We start from the raw sequence: 18,074 nt of genomic DNA, 5'->3' as shown, positions 1-18,074 counted from the left end.
GTAGTTGAGATTGGCTGGAAAGTAAACAGTGTGAGAGGAAAATTTGCATGTTATCATTACATAGTTTACATTTTACAAAATGTAAATAAAATAAGTATTTTGTGGAGCACAATAATGATATGTCTCTTCATCTGTATAATATTTATCAATCCATATACATGTATATATTATATGTAATATTGAATTATAGATTGTACTTTATACTTTATTCCCATCCAACAAAAAGGTAATACATGTACAATACACATAATACAAAGCATACATTTTACAAATGCAAAACATACAAAATATATATCAATAAAACTTTATCAACAAAAAGATAATCCATAACACAAAGCATACATTCTACAAATATTATCCTACTTTCTTTTAGTGTACATGCATTATGTCAGGAAGAGCACAACTAAAAAATAGACCTGTTCATTTGAATGGAAATGCAGTAGCATGACACTTGGACAGGAAACAGAGTGAACATAGAAATATTACAATAAAGCATGTCACATTGTTTTTCAGTGAATAAATTCATTGAATCTACTGTGAACCATGGCAATGGATTTACGTATGATAGGTATTCTATATACAGAAATTAGTTCAGTTGTCCTGAGGGTAAGCACTGTACATGTATATTGTTAGGAAATCACTGCCTCAATCCTAATAATCTGTGATGGTGAGCCGTCGTGTAGAATCTTTCAAAAAAGTGATTTATTAGTTAGTCACGATTTTTACCCGAGTTCGTCTTCCAGCGCCATCGCTGCAGCCGAGCGATGTTCCACACTGTAGTCAGGCTTCGTTCATTCACTCTGATCACCTCGCCAAGTGGGGCGAGAATAGCCTTGACAGACACAGAGAGATTCAAGCATATAAAGAATGATTGTGATGCAGAGGACGAGATAAAAATATAGATAGATAGATAGATAGCTAGATAGATAGATAGATAGATAGATAGATAGATAGATAGATGGATAGATAGATAAATATAATATAGATGATAGATAAAGGATAGATAGACAGATGATAGATGATAGGAAGATAGATAGATGATAGATAAATGATAGATAGATGATAGATGGATAGAAAAATGATAGACGATAGATAGATAGGTAAATGATAGATGATAGATGGATAAATAGATAGATGACTATAAATAGATGATAGATAAAAGATAGATAGACATAGATGATAGATGGATAGAAACATGATAGATAGATGATAGATAAATACTAGACAGATGATAGATGGATAGATAGACAGATGATAGATAGATCGATAGATAGAGACGGATATGGGGATGGGGGAGGAGGGCGATGAAGAAAGCGAGGTCGGAGGGAGGTTAAAAGAAAACGACCCTTATTTTCTATTATTTCTTTACATATGAAAATTATACATTGACCTTGTGAGACGGGATCTGCTTGAAAAATTGGAAACTGTCTCAAGGCCCTTTCATGGACATTTCGCCCACATCCCCACTCGCAACCGCCGATATATAGGCCTACATCTTATGTATAATTATCATGTACTGTACTACTGAGATGAGAAATGTTCAGCAATTGAGGCACGTTGTTATACAATTTTGATCATATAATTTTGATTTTGATTATCATCTATACTGAATCTATGGTTTTCCTCTTTGGGTACAGCATGCAAAATTTAGGAGATTGGAGTGGATCGCAGCGTCATAGGTCACTTCTATATAACTTCCACTCGGAGTCATACGCGTTGTCTTATGCCCTTGCACCTCTCGATCATAGGCGCCGGAAGTGGGGGGGCAGGGGGGGCGGCCGCCCCCCCAATCCAAAAAGTGGGGGGGCAAAACGCATTTTTGCCCCCCCAAAAAGCCCCCCCCCCCAAAAAAAAAATGATAATAATAATAAGAATAAATGAATAAACAAAGAAAATGAAATAAATATGTATATATATGAATAAAAGGGGAAAAATATGGCTACAAACGGCAGCTTTTGGACTGTAAAATGTCAAAATTTTCAAGCTCGCTCGCTTCGCTCGCTCGCATCCAGCAGTTGAGCCCGGTGAGCCTCCCCCTTAATTTCTAAAGCGAAAAACATAGCTACGACGGCAGTTGTTGGACTATAGAATGTCAAAATTTTCAAGCTAGCTCGCTTCGCTCGCTCGCATTGAATCGTTATACCATTCTCCTAATGTTGCTGACAGTAATTGCCAGTAGTTGCGCCCGATGCCCCCACCCCTTAATTTCCAAAGCGAAAGATGAATATAGCTACAAACGGGAGTTTTGGGACTGTGAAATGTCAAAATTTTCAAGCTCGCTCGCATTGAATCGTTATGCCGCTCTCCTAATGTTGCTGCCAGTAATTGCCAGCAGTTGCGTCCGATGCCCCCCCCCCTTAATTTCCAAAGCGAAAGATATAGCTACAAACGGGAGTTTTTGGACTGTAAAATGTCAAAATTCTCAAGCTCGCTCGCTTTGCTCGCTCGCATTGAATCGTTATGCCATTCTCCTAATGTTGCTGCCAATAATTGCCAGCAGTTGCACCCGATGCGCCCCCGTTTATTTCAAAGCGAAATATGTAGCTACAATAATAAAAACTCCAGTTTTGGAACTGTGGAATATCAAAATTTTCAAGCTCGCTCGCTTCGCTCGCTCGCATTTTATTGTTATGCCATTCACCTTATGTTGCTGACAGTATATAATTTGTCGATCGCTTCACACTGTCATTCCATAATCCATGTAAGGAAAACTTACAATGTTCCTCAATGACTGCGTTGTTTAATGTATCACATTCCGTAATGTATTGTAGTCCCATTATTGCTCACGCACACACGCACAAGCATACAGACCGTCAAAATTACTTTATGGTTCCCCCCATGTTTCGACCCACCGTACGCCACTTTACATATATATATATATATATATATATATATATATATATGTATATATATATATGTATGTATATGTATATATATACATATATATATAAATAATAGATGTGTGTGCGTGTGTGTGTGTGTGTGTGTGTATGTGTATATTGTGTAACATATGCATGGTCTAATCTTGAGCCCCCTCCAATGTTTGCCCCCCCAATCCAAAACTGCTTCCGGCGCGTCTCGATAATGGCATACTGAGTAATATGTCGAGAGCATTGATTACTACAAGGTTGTACAATAACGCTAAATTGATATTGGCTATATATAGGCTACCTAACATTACATTACATGTCGTGGGCATCGTTTGAAGCTATACCATGCACGTGTATTTCACTGAAGCTTCAAGCAATAAATTAATGCCGACTATGTTAAATCTGAGAAAGCCGTGTGCAACCTTGTCGTGCAAGAGGAAAATGAGAAATTTTCAGCAGCGATCCTATATAGATAGTGATGATTTGCTTAGGAGTTGGCTTGGCGGTTGGTCGAGCAAGGGCGTTAACAATGCGCCCTACCTGGATGTCGACCATGACTGGCTGGGAGAGGATGGGATGTTCGCCAACCTCATAGAGATGCTGGAGTCGCAACAGGATGCGATCAAGGTTCGGCTCCATGTCACCTGTAGTTCGGCAAGGCAGATGAATTACATTGAAAATGATGAGTTCCCTTGCTAGAATATCACTATGTCATCATCTTGCTATGCGTTTATAAAGATGGATGATCGTATACTTATGATGTACATCTCCAATAATTGCCAATTTAACTGATTTTGCAATGATGTGCATGCCCACTTGATCTATGTATATTAATTTTAGGTAGTGCCCTATCAACAAAAATTACACACCTTCTAGGTGGGATAACAGTGTTTAATTTGAAAAGGCTAGGTCCCAGGATTATAATATCTTCCCCATCTTCTTTATCATCATCGTCATCATCACTACCATTACCACAACCACCACCACCATCATCATCATTATCATCTTATTCTTACGTCTAAATTCTTAATAATCATCCTCATTACTGCTACCATTACTAGACTTATCAATAAGACGAATAAGCATATCACTGCTCTCAATTTAAAGAAGTTCGTGATAGAATTGCCTTTATACATACATTGTATAATAAGTTAAACGTATATACAACATCCTATACTACTTTCGATGGGACATATTCCTAAAAATTACCCGTGTCTAATGGCTCGTAATCTTCAGAGTCATTGAAATGCCAGCCTGGTGTTTTGAACGTCAGAAGGTGCACGTTTGGAGGGAGTTCTGCAGAAAAAGCGGCGGTCACTCTCTGCCGGGGAGATCTGCCGAGAGAAGCCCAGTCGACTGCGAAGAAGAAAGAGAAGAGAGCCGTGCGAGAAGCTGAAACTGTCGGGTTGTTTGGTTGACAAAAATGCCTAAAGAAGAAATCTACCCCAAAAATGAATGATACAAAAATGGCAAAAATGGCATCAAAAAATAAGGAAGATATGACATGTTGTTGTCAAACACTTCTTGACCAGTCCTTATGAATATTTAAAATGGGCGAGTTGATGATGTCTCACCCTCACAATTTTTCATGTATGTTATATATGAAATTCGGGAAATCGTTATGAGTTTACACAAGTAAAATCATATTCCCACATCAAGAGTATACCATATACCATGTCTTCTGAAAGAAAAAAAATGGGGAGTGGAGCAACCGAGAGGGGAAGAGTTCTTGAACGGACATGGTCGTACGCAAGGACTCAGGGACTGGGGGGGGGGGGGGGGGGGCACAATACCATTGCGTTCAATCTTTGTGGGGAAACGCGCAAGCTAGGGAGCGTTAATAGCATCGACCGACCAGGGGCAAGTTTGAAAAGGGGGACGCAATACCCATCCTCCATGGGGTAGCTTTTGTATTTTTAGAAGTAAAATTCAACGACCTAGGGAACACAATGGATGGAATAATAACAAAAATTTCAGTCAAAAATAAGGAGAAAAAATGACACCTTAGCTCTTCATCAAAATTTAGAAAAATCGGTCAAAAACTAAACTTGTCTTTGATTATTACATGACTTTCTCATATTACTGCTTTTGAAAATATACTGTCCAAGCGCAGCGACCAAGAGGGATGAGGGTTCAGGAGGCGGAATCGTCCTTCTCCATGACAATGCTGTTAGATGTTTTTGGAATCGAAATCCAGTGATTTGTGCACATTTTCTATGGACTTTTCGGAAAATTTGAAATAAAAAAGGATAGACAATACGTTGCTCATTCATTTAAGTCGTAAATAGCAAAAATAGACTAGATTATTATTGTTGCGTGATTTAAAGAAAACAAAATATAAATTTGGTTGAAGTGGACCCTGCTCGCAAATGGTGGGTGGGTTCGTTCTCACTCCGTGAACCCCTAAAGTTATGGGCCTGATGATACACATATTATGTGTATCACCTCCTAGAACGTGTATTTCAAGTGTTTTAACAACTAAAGTAACAGCTAAGTAAAGTTATATATACCTGCAAGTTACAATAGACGTTTCAATGAAATTGCAATTTACTAAATTAACTGTCAACGACAGGCCGCGTAGCCTCCGGACCGGATAATAACAGTGGCTCCCGTAAAGTGCTGATTACGCTTGATTGAAGTGACGCGGATGATGTAAAAGAGTTAACTGAATACGCTCTCTTGACTTTTATGACTGAGTTATGAAGGCGCCAGGAGATCTTTTTGATTTTGTGCACTCAGGCTCTGATTGGTTGATGAATCATTACAATCAGCACACAACAATCTTGACAATACCTGCCCTTCGTCTAGAATTACGTCGGCCTTCTATTAAATAAGGGAAGGGTGTCTATACTGATGAGAATAGAATAGACTGCACGCTGGGGATAATATAAGTGTGCAGGATGACAGAGCAAGATGAAAAGAGATAAAATGATGAGTGAATAAACACGCAAACACAAAGAGATAGATAGACAGATGAATGGTAGATGCAAGACCGGTTTAGGAGGGAAGCCCTCAGTCCTAATTAAACTTGATAACACTTCGTCGTGAAGTGTGAAATAAAGGTATTGCTTTCGGGAGTTCGGTTCACATAGGCGAGCAAAGAAGCGGGGAGATGGAAATATACCTCCCGCATTCGTGGCTGCTAGACGCAAATAGACACATTTTATGTGACAAAACGTCACTACTGTTCCGTTAACCTGTATCGTTTTGTATTCATTTTAAATAGAAAAGGAATAATTTAACCTTTGTACATTCAGGAAAGGTAAGACAGGTTCACAAGAATGTCATGAAAAGCAAGAAACAAAAGACAGCAACATGGTTGGCTCTCCTTTCAGTTAACGTTCTTTGAAGTTGTTATCGGTAAGAGTGGACCATCCTAACTTGTCCCCTCACTTTCCTCCTTGGAATCCCAGCCCGGGCCCATGCGACTGATGACCGGGCTGTTCTCAAGCTGAAGCCAACTGCGATGACGAAGCTGGGATGTGATGGACCGGTTGCCTAGTAACAGCCAAAAGCTGGGCTTGGTGACGCTCGGCTCTGTCAGCGTCAGGTTGTAGTTGTGATCTTCGAACTCATTGTTAACAAGGCGACGATGCAGCATGACCTTGAAGATAAAATAATATATGATAAAACTATTGTGTTTCTTTTTCCTTATCTAATTTCGGTAATTACGTAAGTAAGGCTTGCATCAATACAGGTATGATGATCATCCCGCAACAACAGCACCAACAGCAATCTTTTCGCTCAACAACAATAGAATGATGTCCTTGACTAGTATGAAGTGGCGTGTAGATGACCAATCCATACAACGCTATAGTGGATGGCTTCGTATTATGATTAATTGTGTACTGTGCCTATTCCCTCCAATATCACGACCCAACGCTTGCCATATTGATAAATCAAAGTCTAAACCAAAACGTCTCTTGTGTACAGCGGAGTGTGTTACGAAAGTGAGAAAATGGGTATGCTAAAATAAGAGAGAGCCATTCTTCGTCTGAGCATTAGTACCGCTATGATGATGATGATGATGATGATTATTATTATTATTATTATTATTATTATCATCATCATCATTATCATCATTATCATTACTTTTTGTAAGCGATATAAGTCTCACGAGACGGGACGTGTCTCTGCCTTTGAACTTATAACAAGCATAGATCTCGGATGTTGTAAAACTTAATTAATATGATATTGAGAAAAAAAAAGCTTCTTTCAGACAACAAGATGAAGGTATAAAGTCAGAGGTATTTCCTACTAACTTGAGTGTCTGCCCTTCTAAGTACAATGTACCAGCATATATTTCTCTTTGCATGTTTTCTTTCCTTGAGCTCTAACCGAAATAAAATCCCTGTATACGTTCAACAGTTTGGCACAGCCTCAAGAGAATGTGTAATGCAACGGCATAACTTAAGCAAATTATTTATAAACATTAATTAATGTCTTACACTAATTGTAGCAAGAATGCGCAAATGAATGAAGAAAGAAAAGACTCTATCCTTGGTAGAGATTGTATATTCATATTTATATGTTAAAAAAAAACTAGAGGCAGTTATTATTCTCATTATTTGCTCTACTCATTTTTACCACATTTTAGTGACTGATTTATTTGACTGCTTACCATAATATGTGTTCTTTCTGTGCCCATTGACAAAGAAAACCCGATAGCATTAAACGCACTTTCCAAAGTACGGAAAGAGTTAAAGATAAAACGCACGCGTCTACAGAGATCTACGTGCAGGTCTGGGACTTTACGTAATATTTTTATGGTATAAAGATATTATATTGGTGGTATTCAGAGAGACATACTTCCAAGTCACCATCTCTGTGACTGCTGACCCCATGGCTCCTATCAGCAAGTAGCATAAGTCTCAGGTCTTTCTCAGTGTCTTCGATGTACGCCGAGCTCACCATGGGGAAAGCGTTCTGCAAAGGGATAAAAAGAAATAGATAAGCGTTTGATTTGTTTTGGTTTTTTTTTATTGCATCCTGGTTGGATAAAACTCTTCAGGTGTTCGTTCATATATGCATGATTGTATTCTTATCTGTTTAATTAGGATTGTTGAATACGTGTTCGGTTGTACTCTGTGTATTCTGACTGATGAAAATATTTATTGATTTGTTCATTTATTTCCAGCAATAGGATGGATAGCCCTTTCAGCACGGCTGATTTTCAAAGGGGTCCACTTGACATACATATCACAAATCACATAAAACAACAACGACGAGTTCACATTAAAAACTTCTACACCATGGGTATGAAATCGTTGTAAAAAAAAAGTGACTTACAGTCGACAAATTGATATGATACACTAAACTAATTTCAGTAACAGAAGAAAAAAATTATAAACAAAATAATAAATTAAAATAATTGCATTAATAGAAATAACCGGACCGAAAAGAAGATAAAAATATACTCGGAGAACTCGACTTAATACAACTAAATACTTAACCAACATACTAATTAACGACCAAAAAAACAAAATTGTGTTTGAGTGTATGTGTGTAAGAGGAAGGGGAATATCCAAAACCGGAAACTTAAACCGGTGAACAAATAATGATTAAAACAATACTTTATTTTAAAAAAAGATTAAATGTTCAGTCGACGGAATTATTACCTGCATAGTCTCGTTTGGGCCTCCATATATCCTGGCACAGTCGTTTGACCTTGCATATAGATGTATCGTATATACCATCCATCTTTGTTACTAACAACCACCTATGTACTAGTATGCATGCATGTACATATGTATGTGTGTGTATATGTGTATGTATGTGCAAGCATGTATATGTATGCATTTTGTTATGAACGTAGGCCTAACTATCTATCCATATATTTACCTATATTTTTATTTATCTTATATGTCTCGGTGTATCTATAACAATTGTAAATCTTTAAAGAATAATGAGTAAATCGCAGATCACTTTTCATGGGGAAAGTTCTGAACAAATTCTAGTTCTTAGGTTGTTGTCAGGACAACGTCCGAGAAGACTATAACTTTTGAAAGTTCACGCAATACAGTAATGGTCGACATACACAAACAACAATTTGTTGGAGGGAGCTATCAGCGAGTTTCGTCAGTGCATTGAGCTATCACGTGCAAAAAGTAAACTGGAACAACAATCCAATGCTCATCTAAACTTGATTCCATAAAAAGCAACCCCCTTCCTCCCCCCCCCTCAAAAAAAAAAAAAAAAATGCGATCAGTTGAGAACACGTCCGTCGATCAGACACGACTTTGAAGCTGATTGTTATATACACCTCCAACGGAACGCCATCAAATTTGATTTGGAAAAATAAAGAAATAAAATTTGAAGGACAAAACGTTAAGAGCAATTTGATGCACATGATAAATGTTCCCAGGACGACTACACAGATATATCACACCTGAGCTGTCGTCGTTCCAGGAATCCTCGTTCTGTTCATGGTCTGATATGCGTTGACATCAGCGTAAAGGTTACCCCTGGAAGCCATAGAGGTTGAAAACCTAGAGCGCGACAGGAAACAATTAAAGCGCATGAGATCATTGAATTACATGCTATCTAGATGAGACAGAGGTCCGCTGGAAATTGTGCTGGCCTGTTGATATGGAATCTTGTCGGTGGAAACATGCATCACGAATTAAAGCCAGAGTTGTAACTTTTGAATTATTTTTAATATTATGATTCTACCAAAATACTTGCTCTGCAGTATTTTGTGATTATGATATAAATACATGTATATATATATATATACATATAATGGAGCTCATTGTAACACACTTAATTTTGTTATTCATCGTTTTTCAATCATGATAATATAAATAGGAATTTATCATAGATATTGCTTCTGATGCTAGTGGGAACAAAGTTCCCACAATGTTGACCATACATCGCAATTTGAAGTTCGATTGGTGAAAAGTCTAAACTGGAGGGAAACGTCTGGAAATTAACCTGTTTCATCACTTTCCATCAATGGTGGAAGTTTCAAGTTGTTGATTGGTGGAAACTATACCAATTGGCTGGTGCAAACCATCTGTTGATAGTTGATGAACTTTACCTGAAAATTGCCTCCTTGTTCATCGACAGAGGTCCGACGTCAAAGTCCATTTCGATGTGGCCACAGGAAATGTTATCACCACCTCCCGCTGGATCGCTGACCAGTCTGGTTCTCACCGAGTACCTAGATTTCTCATCAAAAAGACTGGCGGAGAGACAAGATGGTGTACAATTTATTGCATTTTTACCATCTCCAACTGCCAATTATATAGTTTTCAGTTAATGTCAATGTTTTCTGGTCGCATGTAAAATTCCATAATTTCCGCAACTTTATCACTTTAATGAAACTGTTCCCATTCTGTTCTTGTGATTTACTCTCTTCAGCGAAACCATTCAGATAGGCATGATATGGAATTGCACTTGACTATCGTTACAGTTTCATGACATCAAGTCAACTTTGGAAGAATTTTACTTTTACTTTATTGGGTATTTAAGTTAATATGAATTATGCAAGCGTGTTTCCGATTTTTATTAAGAGGAGCATTCCCTATCCGAATAGGAAAAAGCCCCAAACAAACACTAACGATGTGTGTTTGTCTAAAAGTACATGCCAGTATTTGGAAGTACATATTCCACTGCTTGTCACAATGATGTGCATGACACCATTTTAAGGTTAGCATGCATAACCAGATAAAGGTCTTGTTCAGTAAATCATCCAAAGGATGAAAACGAAGATAAAAACAGATATACATGCACACAGGAAATGAGACGTTTTTAGAGCAAACCATGTTTGAAGAATTGGACACAAGAAGTTCACTAATCTTTGTTTGTCATTTCAAACATTCTGTATGATCCACATTTCTAATGAAGTTAAATCCGCATAATAATATGTCTTACCCATAGAATTCTTGTCGGGTTTCGTTCACTACATCGCCCGTGACTACAGTTAGATTGGTGCGGTAGCTATGGATGTCCTGAGCTGAACCATAAGGTCGGAAAATGTAGTTGTTGGACGGCTGACCATACAACACATTGTGGTAGACACTGTATTCCATAAACCTGGCCGATATTGAAGTCTCCACGCCAGATCGCCTAGACCGAAGCAAATAAAAACAATCCACCAGCAACATGACTAACCAGGAAAGAAATGTTAAATGCATTTCTTTTCATTACTTCATTTTTCTGTTTTCTGATCTCATTGTGTCGCAAAAGTAAACAGTCAGTGGTTTTGGATGTAGTGGTGTGAAGAATTTTCTCACCATGTACATCCCACTATCAGCGGTAATGCACATCATTATTTAGCATGATGAATGTCTTCAAACATTTGGAAGGTGTTTTGAAGGTGAAGATGGTCCAAAGCTTGTACAAAGAGTAACGCAGAGCATTCGGCTGCAAGAAACTAGTGAAACTGTCATATTGAAATACAACTTTTCAATTTTGAATTTCCAGTACGTTGATTTGATTGAGTAACAATTAAATTACTTTTTGACAGAAGATGAGCAGATATCACCCTTACTTGTCTCTGATTGATGAGAGTAAGCCCGAAGTCTCGTCATACGTGATTTGATAACATCCGTTTTCAATAGAAATGCTGCCACTTCCTTCATTGTTGCTTTCTGGGCTGCTCGTTCCCCTAGAGGTCTTCGCTGCTCCCATTTCATACTTCCTTATAGTCGGCTGTGTGGCACTGGGCAAGACGGCGTCGAAATAGAGAAGGACGTAGGTTTCGTACCCGACGGGAGGGAGATCAGCGAAGAAGAAGAGATGATACGGGTCGGACGGATTGACAGGTGGATCTAACTGATGGAGTGATTTGAGGCAAATATCACGATTCAATTGTATTTTCGTAATTTTGTTTTCAGTTTCGCTAATAAGATAAATTTGAAGTATATTTTGTTGAGAGTTCCATGATCCGCTAAAACTCTATATCTATTCCTTCACATCTTCGTCAGATCTAGTAGTTGAGAAGTAATAGGTGAGACCACACACGCCAAAGTATATCTTTATATCATATACATATCTATCTGTCTATCTGTGTCTGTCTGTCTATCTATCTATTTATTCATCTATACATAAACACATACTTATATATATAAATGAAATGCATATATTTTCATACAGAGAGATAAAGAGAGAGTTTAAACACTTAAAACATATATCCATTTTATCCATTTGAGATATTTGAGAATAAAACTACTGAAAAACAAAGAAATAATGAGAATTTATCAAATGTGATAATTTTGATATCTTCAAAGATATTTCTTGTTATGTAATAAGTGCAGTAACACTGAAAAGATTGGATTTTCCTCGATTATTTTAATACTTTGAAAATGGCGGTTATCTGTTTTTGCATTCAGACTCTTCATAATAGAATATCATGTAATATGATACATAATTATGTATATAAATACATATGAAAATATATATACGTATATATATATATATATATATACATAGATTCATCTGTAGGTTATTGTTGCTTTTTAAATCTTGTACTACAGATCGCACTCAGCTTTACTATATGACAGGGAGGGATTTCTGGATAAATATATACCTGGCTCTTCACTGTTTCCCCTTTACTGTTCATCACTGTCACATTCGGGGCGTCCACCTGTATGCGGAGGGCTCGCCGAACCCTCCATCCCAGTGAATTGTACACCGTGATGGGAACCGCTTTCTTCCGCACTCTTTGCTCGCCTGGTAAGAAAAGGACACCTCGTGTCTTTGAATAGACGTAAGTTTGCCGTAACAACTGTAATTATTGATCCAATCTCGGTTGGTGAGAGCACAATGCGTCATATTACTAACTCAGCACAGAATCATAATACCACACAAATTTCCTTTCTACGCAATATATCGGAGATGTCTGTATATTAAATTTGTGGCTGTTGTTTTCTTCTTTTTTTATAGAAAATTTGAAGACATCAGAGCAAGATCACAGAAATGACACTTGACAAAATTCACAGGATGATGGGTATCTAGGACTTAACCTTTCTCTCACCCTTAACCTTTTGTTTTTCAAAATTCACGCGTACACTATACCTTTCGTTGGAACGGGGTGAACCTATCTTTAGTAAAAAAATATCCGGGCCCTTCTACGATTGAATCTTATGTCAAACCTGGTCTGTATAGTATGCACGTAATTAGAAAGAAATCTATACAATTTTGTCTGAAAATGTTATCTGTGTCTGCTTGGAAGAGCTAAGATGCCATTAACTTTACAAAGAGATGAACAGTAGTATTTTCCGGGAATACGAAAATCCAGTACATTTAAATAATAGATAAATAAATAATAAAGAATACTTGGACGGCCGCCTTAAAAGAGATGGAGGAGGGAGAGAAAGAGAGAGAGAGAGAGAGAGAGAGAGAGAGGGAGAGGGGAAGGGAGGGGGAGGGCAAGGCAGTTTTCGGCGAGGTACAAAAAACATCCTTTTTTGTTGTTAATCTTTATGAGTATAAACTGTAGAAATTGCAGTGACTAATAGTGTATATACTGTCTGTACCTGTTGGGTGTGGCTGGGTCCGAAGCCCTTCTTCCCGTTCTGCTCCCAACTGCGTGAGCTCAGACAGAATATCCGTGATGACGCCGGAAGTGGCGTTGCTTCCATCATCTAGGTGAGTGGTATACATGTCTCTAACCGCCGGAGCCTCTGTGCCAGTGATACCGTCATGATGCTGCACCTGGGAACAAACTCAGGAAATGTAAACGACCGGAAACAAAACGACAAGGACACACACACACACAAACAAACAAACAAATAAATAAACAAACAATAAATCCTCTAGGTCTTCCTTCATACATACCGAGGCGTTCTTCTGCAGAAAAGGCGGGTTTTAGCTCAGAGAGGTTTGATAATGCTGTAAGAACGACTTACTCGGAAATACCCAACGCGTTGGTTCAACCACTGATGACCACAGAGGATGACAGAATGAAAAAAAAAATGGGAAAGTGTTGAATGATAAAACAGCAGGCAATAGAAGAAGAAATGCCACAACTTACTATAACAACAAGATAATGATAAACTCAAATGGAAATTTGAAGAAGACAAATCAGAGGAGAGGACTGGCGTAAATAAAATTACGCGGGGCACAGCAAAATTCATTATTGCTATTGTTTTCGCTGATAACCCACTTAAAATAGTTTTACACAGCCCAACTTTTAACAAGATTTTAGTCTGTGTTGTTGTAATCATTGTATTTTGTTCATGTTTTGTATATGTAGTTTATTATGTCTCACTGTTCTTTTATCCCTGTAAATTCAGCCATTCGGCTGCGAAGTTTGTTGATCAATAAACCATTCAATCAATCAAACATGTTCCATGGCATTTGCTTCTGCGACAATTGCTACCGCTTAGCCAGGCATAAATTCTACCCACAAACATAACCCTAATCCTAATCCTAATCCTCACATCAAACCAAACCTAAAACCCTACTAATCCTAAACTAATCCTAATCCTCACGTCAAACTAAACCTAAAATCCTTCTAACCCTACCCCTACGTCCTTGGAGAAAGTAAGACCAGAGGAATTGTCGCAGGAGCAAATGTTGTGTCAACGTTCAAACAACGATACTTTAAGGGAACATTTCTGGTGCCAGGGCTTCTCACTTCCGCTGTTGCCCATCTCAACTGCTTCAAATTTTCCAACATGGCGGTCGTGTTTAAGCTTCGCGTCACATTATAGAGATGCGTGTAGACGGAGAAGAGCGTCTCGCCGGCTCTCAGCATTGCCTGACTCCGCCGGGCCAGCCCTTTCAATTCGCTGCGAGAGGTGTAGAAACCGGTCCAAGCTTCCTGCCGAGCTAGAACAGATTCAGAACGGACCATGTTATCGGTAATCCTAATCTACAATATGTAACAACCTTAAACAGAAGAGGTTAAAGCCTGAGGAATTGGGGAGAACTCTTTGTCAGGCAAAAAAAAAAATATACATAAACACGAAATATCAAATCATAAATGATTTATTATTAAGTAAATAAGTGTATTATGTGAATGAATATCATGCTAAAATCAACTCAACTCAATTCAGCTAGCTCAACTCAACTCAACGCACTCAACTCAACTCACTCAACTCAGCTCAACTCAACTCAGAACAAATGAGATCAAACCACATTAAAATAAATCTAGTATCTTTATTTTCTCTTGAAAGTGCTTGATAAATCGCATCAATTCTGATCAAATCAAATCAAATCAAATCAAATCAAATCAAAGTTAAAATCAAATAGGATGATGTGATATTATAACTCTCACCCGTTGAATACGGGAGGAAGTCTCCCGAATCTTTCACGTCCCACGTGGAGCCATTGTTGTACAGTGTGGTGAAGAACTCACTCAGGGTGGCATAGCGAATCTTAATGCGGTATTTCTCTCTCTGCTGGTTGATGTGCGACAGTAGTTTTTCCATGTTGCTGAACTGGACGGAAGCGTTGAAGAACTGCTTATCGCAACCCTTTGGTGATAAAAAGGATATGACAGAAAATAAAAAGTTGTGAGCAATATGATATAAATGATAATAACACGCATTCCTTGTAAGCGTGAATTCCTTGTTAGCGTAGACTTCTTTTTTCCTCATAGCATTGATAATGTGACATATAACACGATTGGTTTAAACCAATGTATAAATGGTTTTAATTGGTAAATTACTCCTATTTTTCATCCTACAGTCAACTATTGTGCACTCAAAGTGATTTTCATATATCGCGATACGTTCTGTGGAAGAAGAAAATGAAATAAATTAACTTGAATTGAATCGAATGAAATTGGTATCGCTACATCTGCGTGTATAATTTTATTCTCATTTCGGATGATACGATGGACGAGATATGACGATACTGAACACAATATACGTAGATACCATAACGCCCCATATCACTTTCTGTGAGTCCATCTAGGCAAAATGGGATTAACACGAGGGACGCCAATGCTATTCATTGTGATTCGTGGTAGATCCTCTCTTTCATTATTTCTTGTCTTTTACTTTGATTAATTGGTTTTTGTATCATCATCGTGGCTGAATGGAAATATAGATAAGGGCAAATTAATAATATTTCCTGTAAAGAATTAACGAACAAAAAAATACCGAAAAAGAATCATCAAACAAACTGAAGGGCTACTACTCAACTGAAGTGGATACACCCATTTGACAAATCACATTCGGAATGACTTTTCGGTGGAAAGAGGAATTGAATAAAAGGAGAAAGGATACGGAGGATATGCTGGAGGAAAATTACCTTGTCATGGCTGCATTTTGAACAGCACTTTGAAAGTTTAGTTTTTCAATTTGTTTTTTGTTTGTTTTGTTTTGTTTTCATCTGTGCAAAGACTCTGATGACTTTTTAAAAAATATAATAATTATGACGGTTGTCGCTCTTTTTTCTATTGATTTTTATGTAGGGGTTTACCCATGGCCATAGAAGAAACGGTGACTTGAACCATGCTGCACGTTGCCGTATGTTTGCCACCATAAAGTCTGAATATTGTTCCACGTTGGTTTTGTTCACCGGATCACTCATATTGGGATAGATACCGTCCGATGGAGGGTTGGGGAATTTGGCCACGCCGTTCCACATGTATCCAGGTCTTGGAGGAAACAAAGAAATGCGGAAACATTAATTTTTCTTTCATTTCTTCTTCATAAAAAGCTAAACAGCAGCAGCAGCAGCAGCAGGAAAATCATAGCTGGAGAATTCACTGTAAATCATGCGGTTGGAGAAGTGTCTTATTATGCCTCTCTTTTATAGATATAACACGGTAAAGTCGTAGGTGTTCAACAAAAAATAGAAAAGTTGTGTTGAAAAACAATTTCATCTACCAAATTATCTAGCTTTGTGATGGTAAAAAGAAATGTCAAGCCTGCAAAGGTCTCGAATGATAAGGTAGAGCCATTAAGGCCACATTACGGAAATAATTCATTTCACTATCGTTTCGTTTATTTCATTTTCAACAAAGAGTGACAATATACAATCATTTCACAAGAAAGAACAATAATAAGAAAATAGAAATAATTACATAGAAGAAAAGGAGAAGCTTTGAAAATGTATATTGCCTTGCAGATTTCATTACTGTGCAGCAGCTTTTACATGTTTCCTGTTTTTTCATAATAATTATAGTGATAATCATAATAACATCACTATTAACATTAATGAAAATAATAATAATATTAATGTAACAATAATGATGATAATAATAATAATAAAATCATATTAATATTTCTTTTTATCAATCATAGTAATAACAGTGATGATGACGATAATTATAATGATAGGTGTAATATGATATCAAGACGGTCTTATCTATGCCTCGTCAAAAGTGTGTATTTTCTATTTAAACCCATAACTCTTAGCTGACCCAACGAGAAAGAAAAAGAAAGTGAAACATATTTTTATCAGCTCGTGTCATAACTATCTCAGAGTTCTGATAATTAATACAAATAACAACAATAGGATTTAACTGGCATATCACGCAACGCAGATGCGGTTGATCGCTTTAAATTAATTAGATTTCCTTGCTGGATATGTCTGGACCATGGTCAAGCAGTTAATGGCGTACTGAGAGGAAGGTCATAATAATTCGAAATGTAAACGTATATGACTGCTAAGGATTTGGAAAGGAAGAGTAAAGAACTTTAACTCAATGCACAGTTTAGTCCTCAATCGATTTTTTTTTCTGTTTCACTGTGATAATCTCACAACTCTCTATAAGCATGTGTAAGAATAAAGAAGATAACAGATATGAGAAGTCCTGAAAATCGTACTTGTCTGAAAATGGTGGAATCTCTCCCGGGACGCAGTAGCTGTAGTTATCCATGACGTGGGTAAACATATCGTCTGCCCTGCCCAGGGAGGGGGACGCTCGCCAAACGAACTGAAGACCCTGTCAAATACAATTTTTTTTTTTGACAAAATTTCTTGCTTGCATCATTGTTAACAAAAAAAATTGCATATGATTATATATATAATTGTATAATTATATATACTATAAATTATGTAGATTATAATATGTGTGATTATGACCTCACGTTTTATATTGGCAGGAATAGTGCGATACAAACAAGGTCATCTTCAGGGGAAAAGAAATCATGAGCTATTTACGGTAAAAAAATAAATCATGGAGATGAGCCATAGAAGAGATCACGACAATGGTATAAATATTATTGCGTTCGATGTATCTGTCTTTCGATTATTGTGCCTCCATATCATTATATTTATTTATGTATATAAAATCACATA

General features: G+C 37.4%; 1 protein-coding gene across 1 annotated transcript in view; it reads right to left on the bottom strand.

Annotated features, from left to right (window-relative positions):
- Positions 1 to 709: 709 nt before the first annotated feature.
- Positions 710 to 18,074, bottom strand: part of LOC139741197 (epididymis-specific alpha-mannosidase-like) — a 21,625-nt gene continuing 4,260 nt past the window's right edge. The window contains exons 5-19 of the mRNA XM_071651788.1: positions 17,600 to 17,718; positions 16,248 to 16,425; positions 15,097 to 15,295; positions 14,455 to 14,648; positions 13,343 to 13,529; positions 12,403 to 12,545; positions 11,365 to 11,648; positions 10,746 to 10,940; positions 9,910 to 10,053; positions 9,259 to 9,358; positions 7,680 to 7,796; positions 6,264 to 6,474; positions 4,080 to 4,226; positions 3,411 to 3,514; positions 710 to 832 (exon numbers count right to left, since the gene is read on the bottom strand). Of these exons, the coding sequence (XP_071507889.1) occupies positions 710 to 832; positions 3,411 to 3,514; positions 4,080 to 4,226; positions 6,264 to 6,474; positions 7,680 to 7,796; positions 9,259 to 9,358; positions 9,910 to 10,053; positions 10,746 to 10,940; positions 11,365 to 11,648; positions 12,403 to 12,545; positions 13,343 to 13,529; positions 14,455 to 14,648; positions 15,097 to 15,295; positions 16,248 to 16,425; positions 17,600 to 17,718 (2,445 nt within the window). The remainder of the gene's footprint in view (positions 833 to 3,410; positions 3,515 to 4,079; positions 4,227 to 6,263; positions 6,475 to 7,679; positions 7,797 to 9,258; positions 9,359 to 9,909; positions 10,054 to 10,745; positions 10,941 to 11,364; positions 11,649 to 12,402; positions 12,546 to 13,342; positions 13,530 to 14,454; positions 14,649 to 15,096; positions 15,296 to 16,247; positions 16,426 to 17,599; positions 17,719 to 18,074) is intronic.

The sequence above is a fragment of the Diadema antillarum genome, unplaced genomic scaffold (genome assembly GCF_040938485.1).
Source record: "Diadema antillarum isolate AM-2024a unplaced genomic scaffold, OU_Dant_1.0 seq00000910_RagTag, whole genome shotgun sequence".
Taxonomy (NCBI): Eukaryota; Metazoa; Echinodermata; class Echinoidea; order Diadematoida; family Diadematidae; genus Diadema; species Diadema antillarum.
This window is presented reverse-complemented; position numbering and strand designations above follow the sequence as displayed.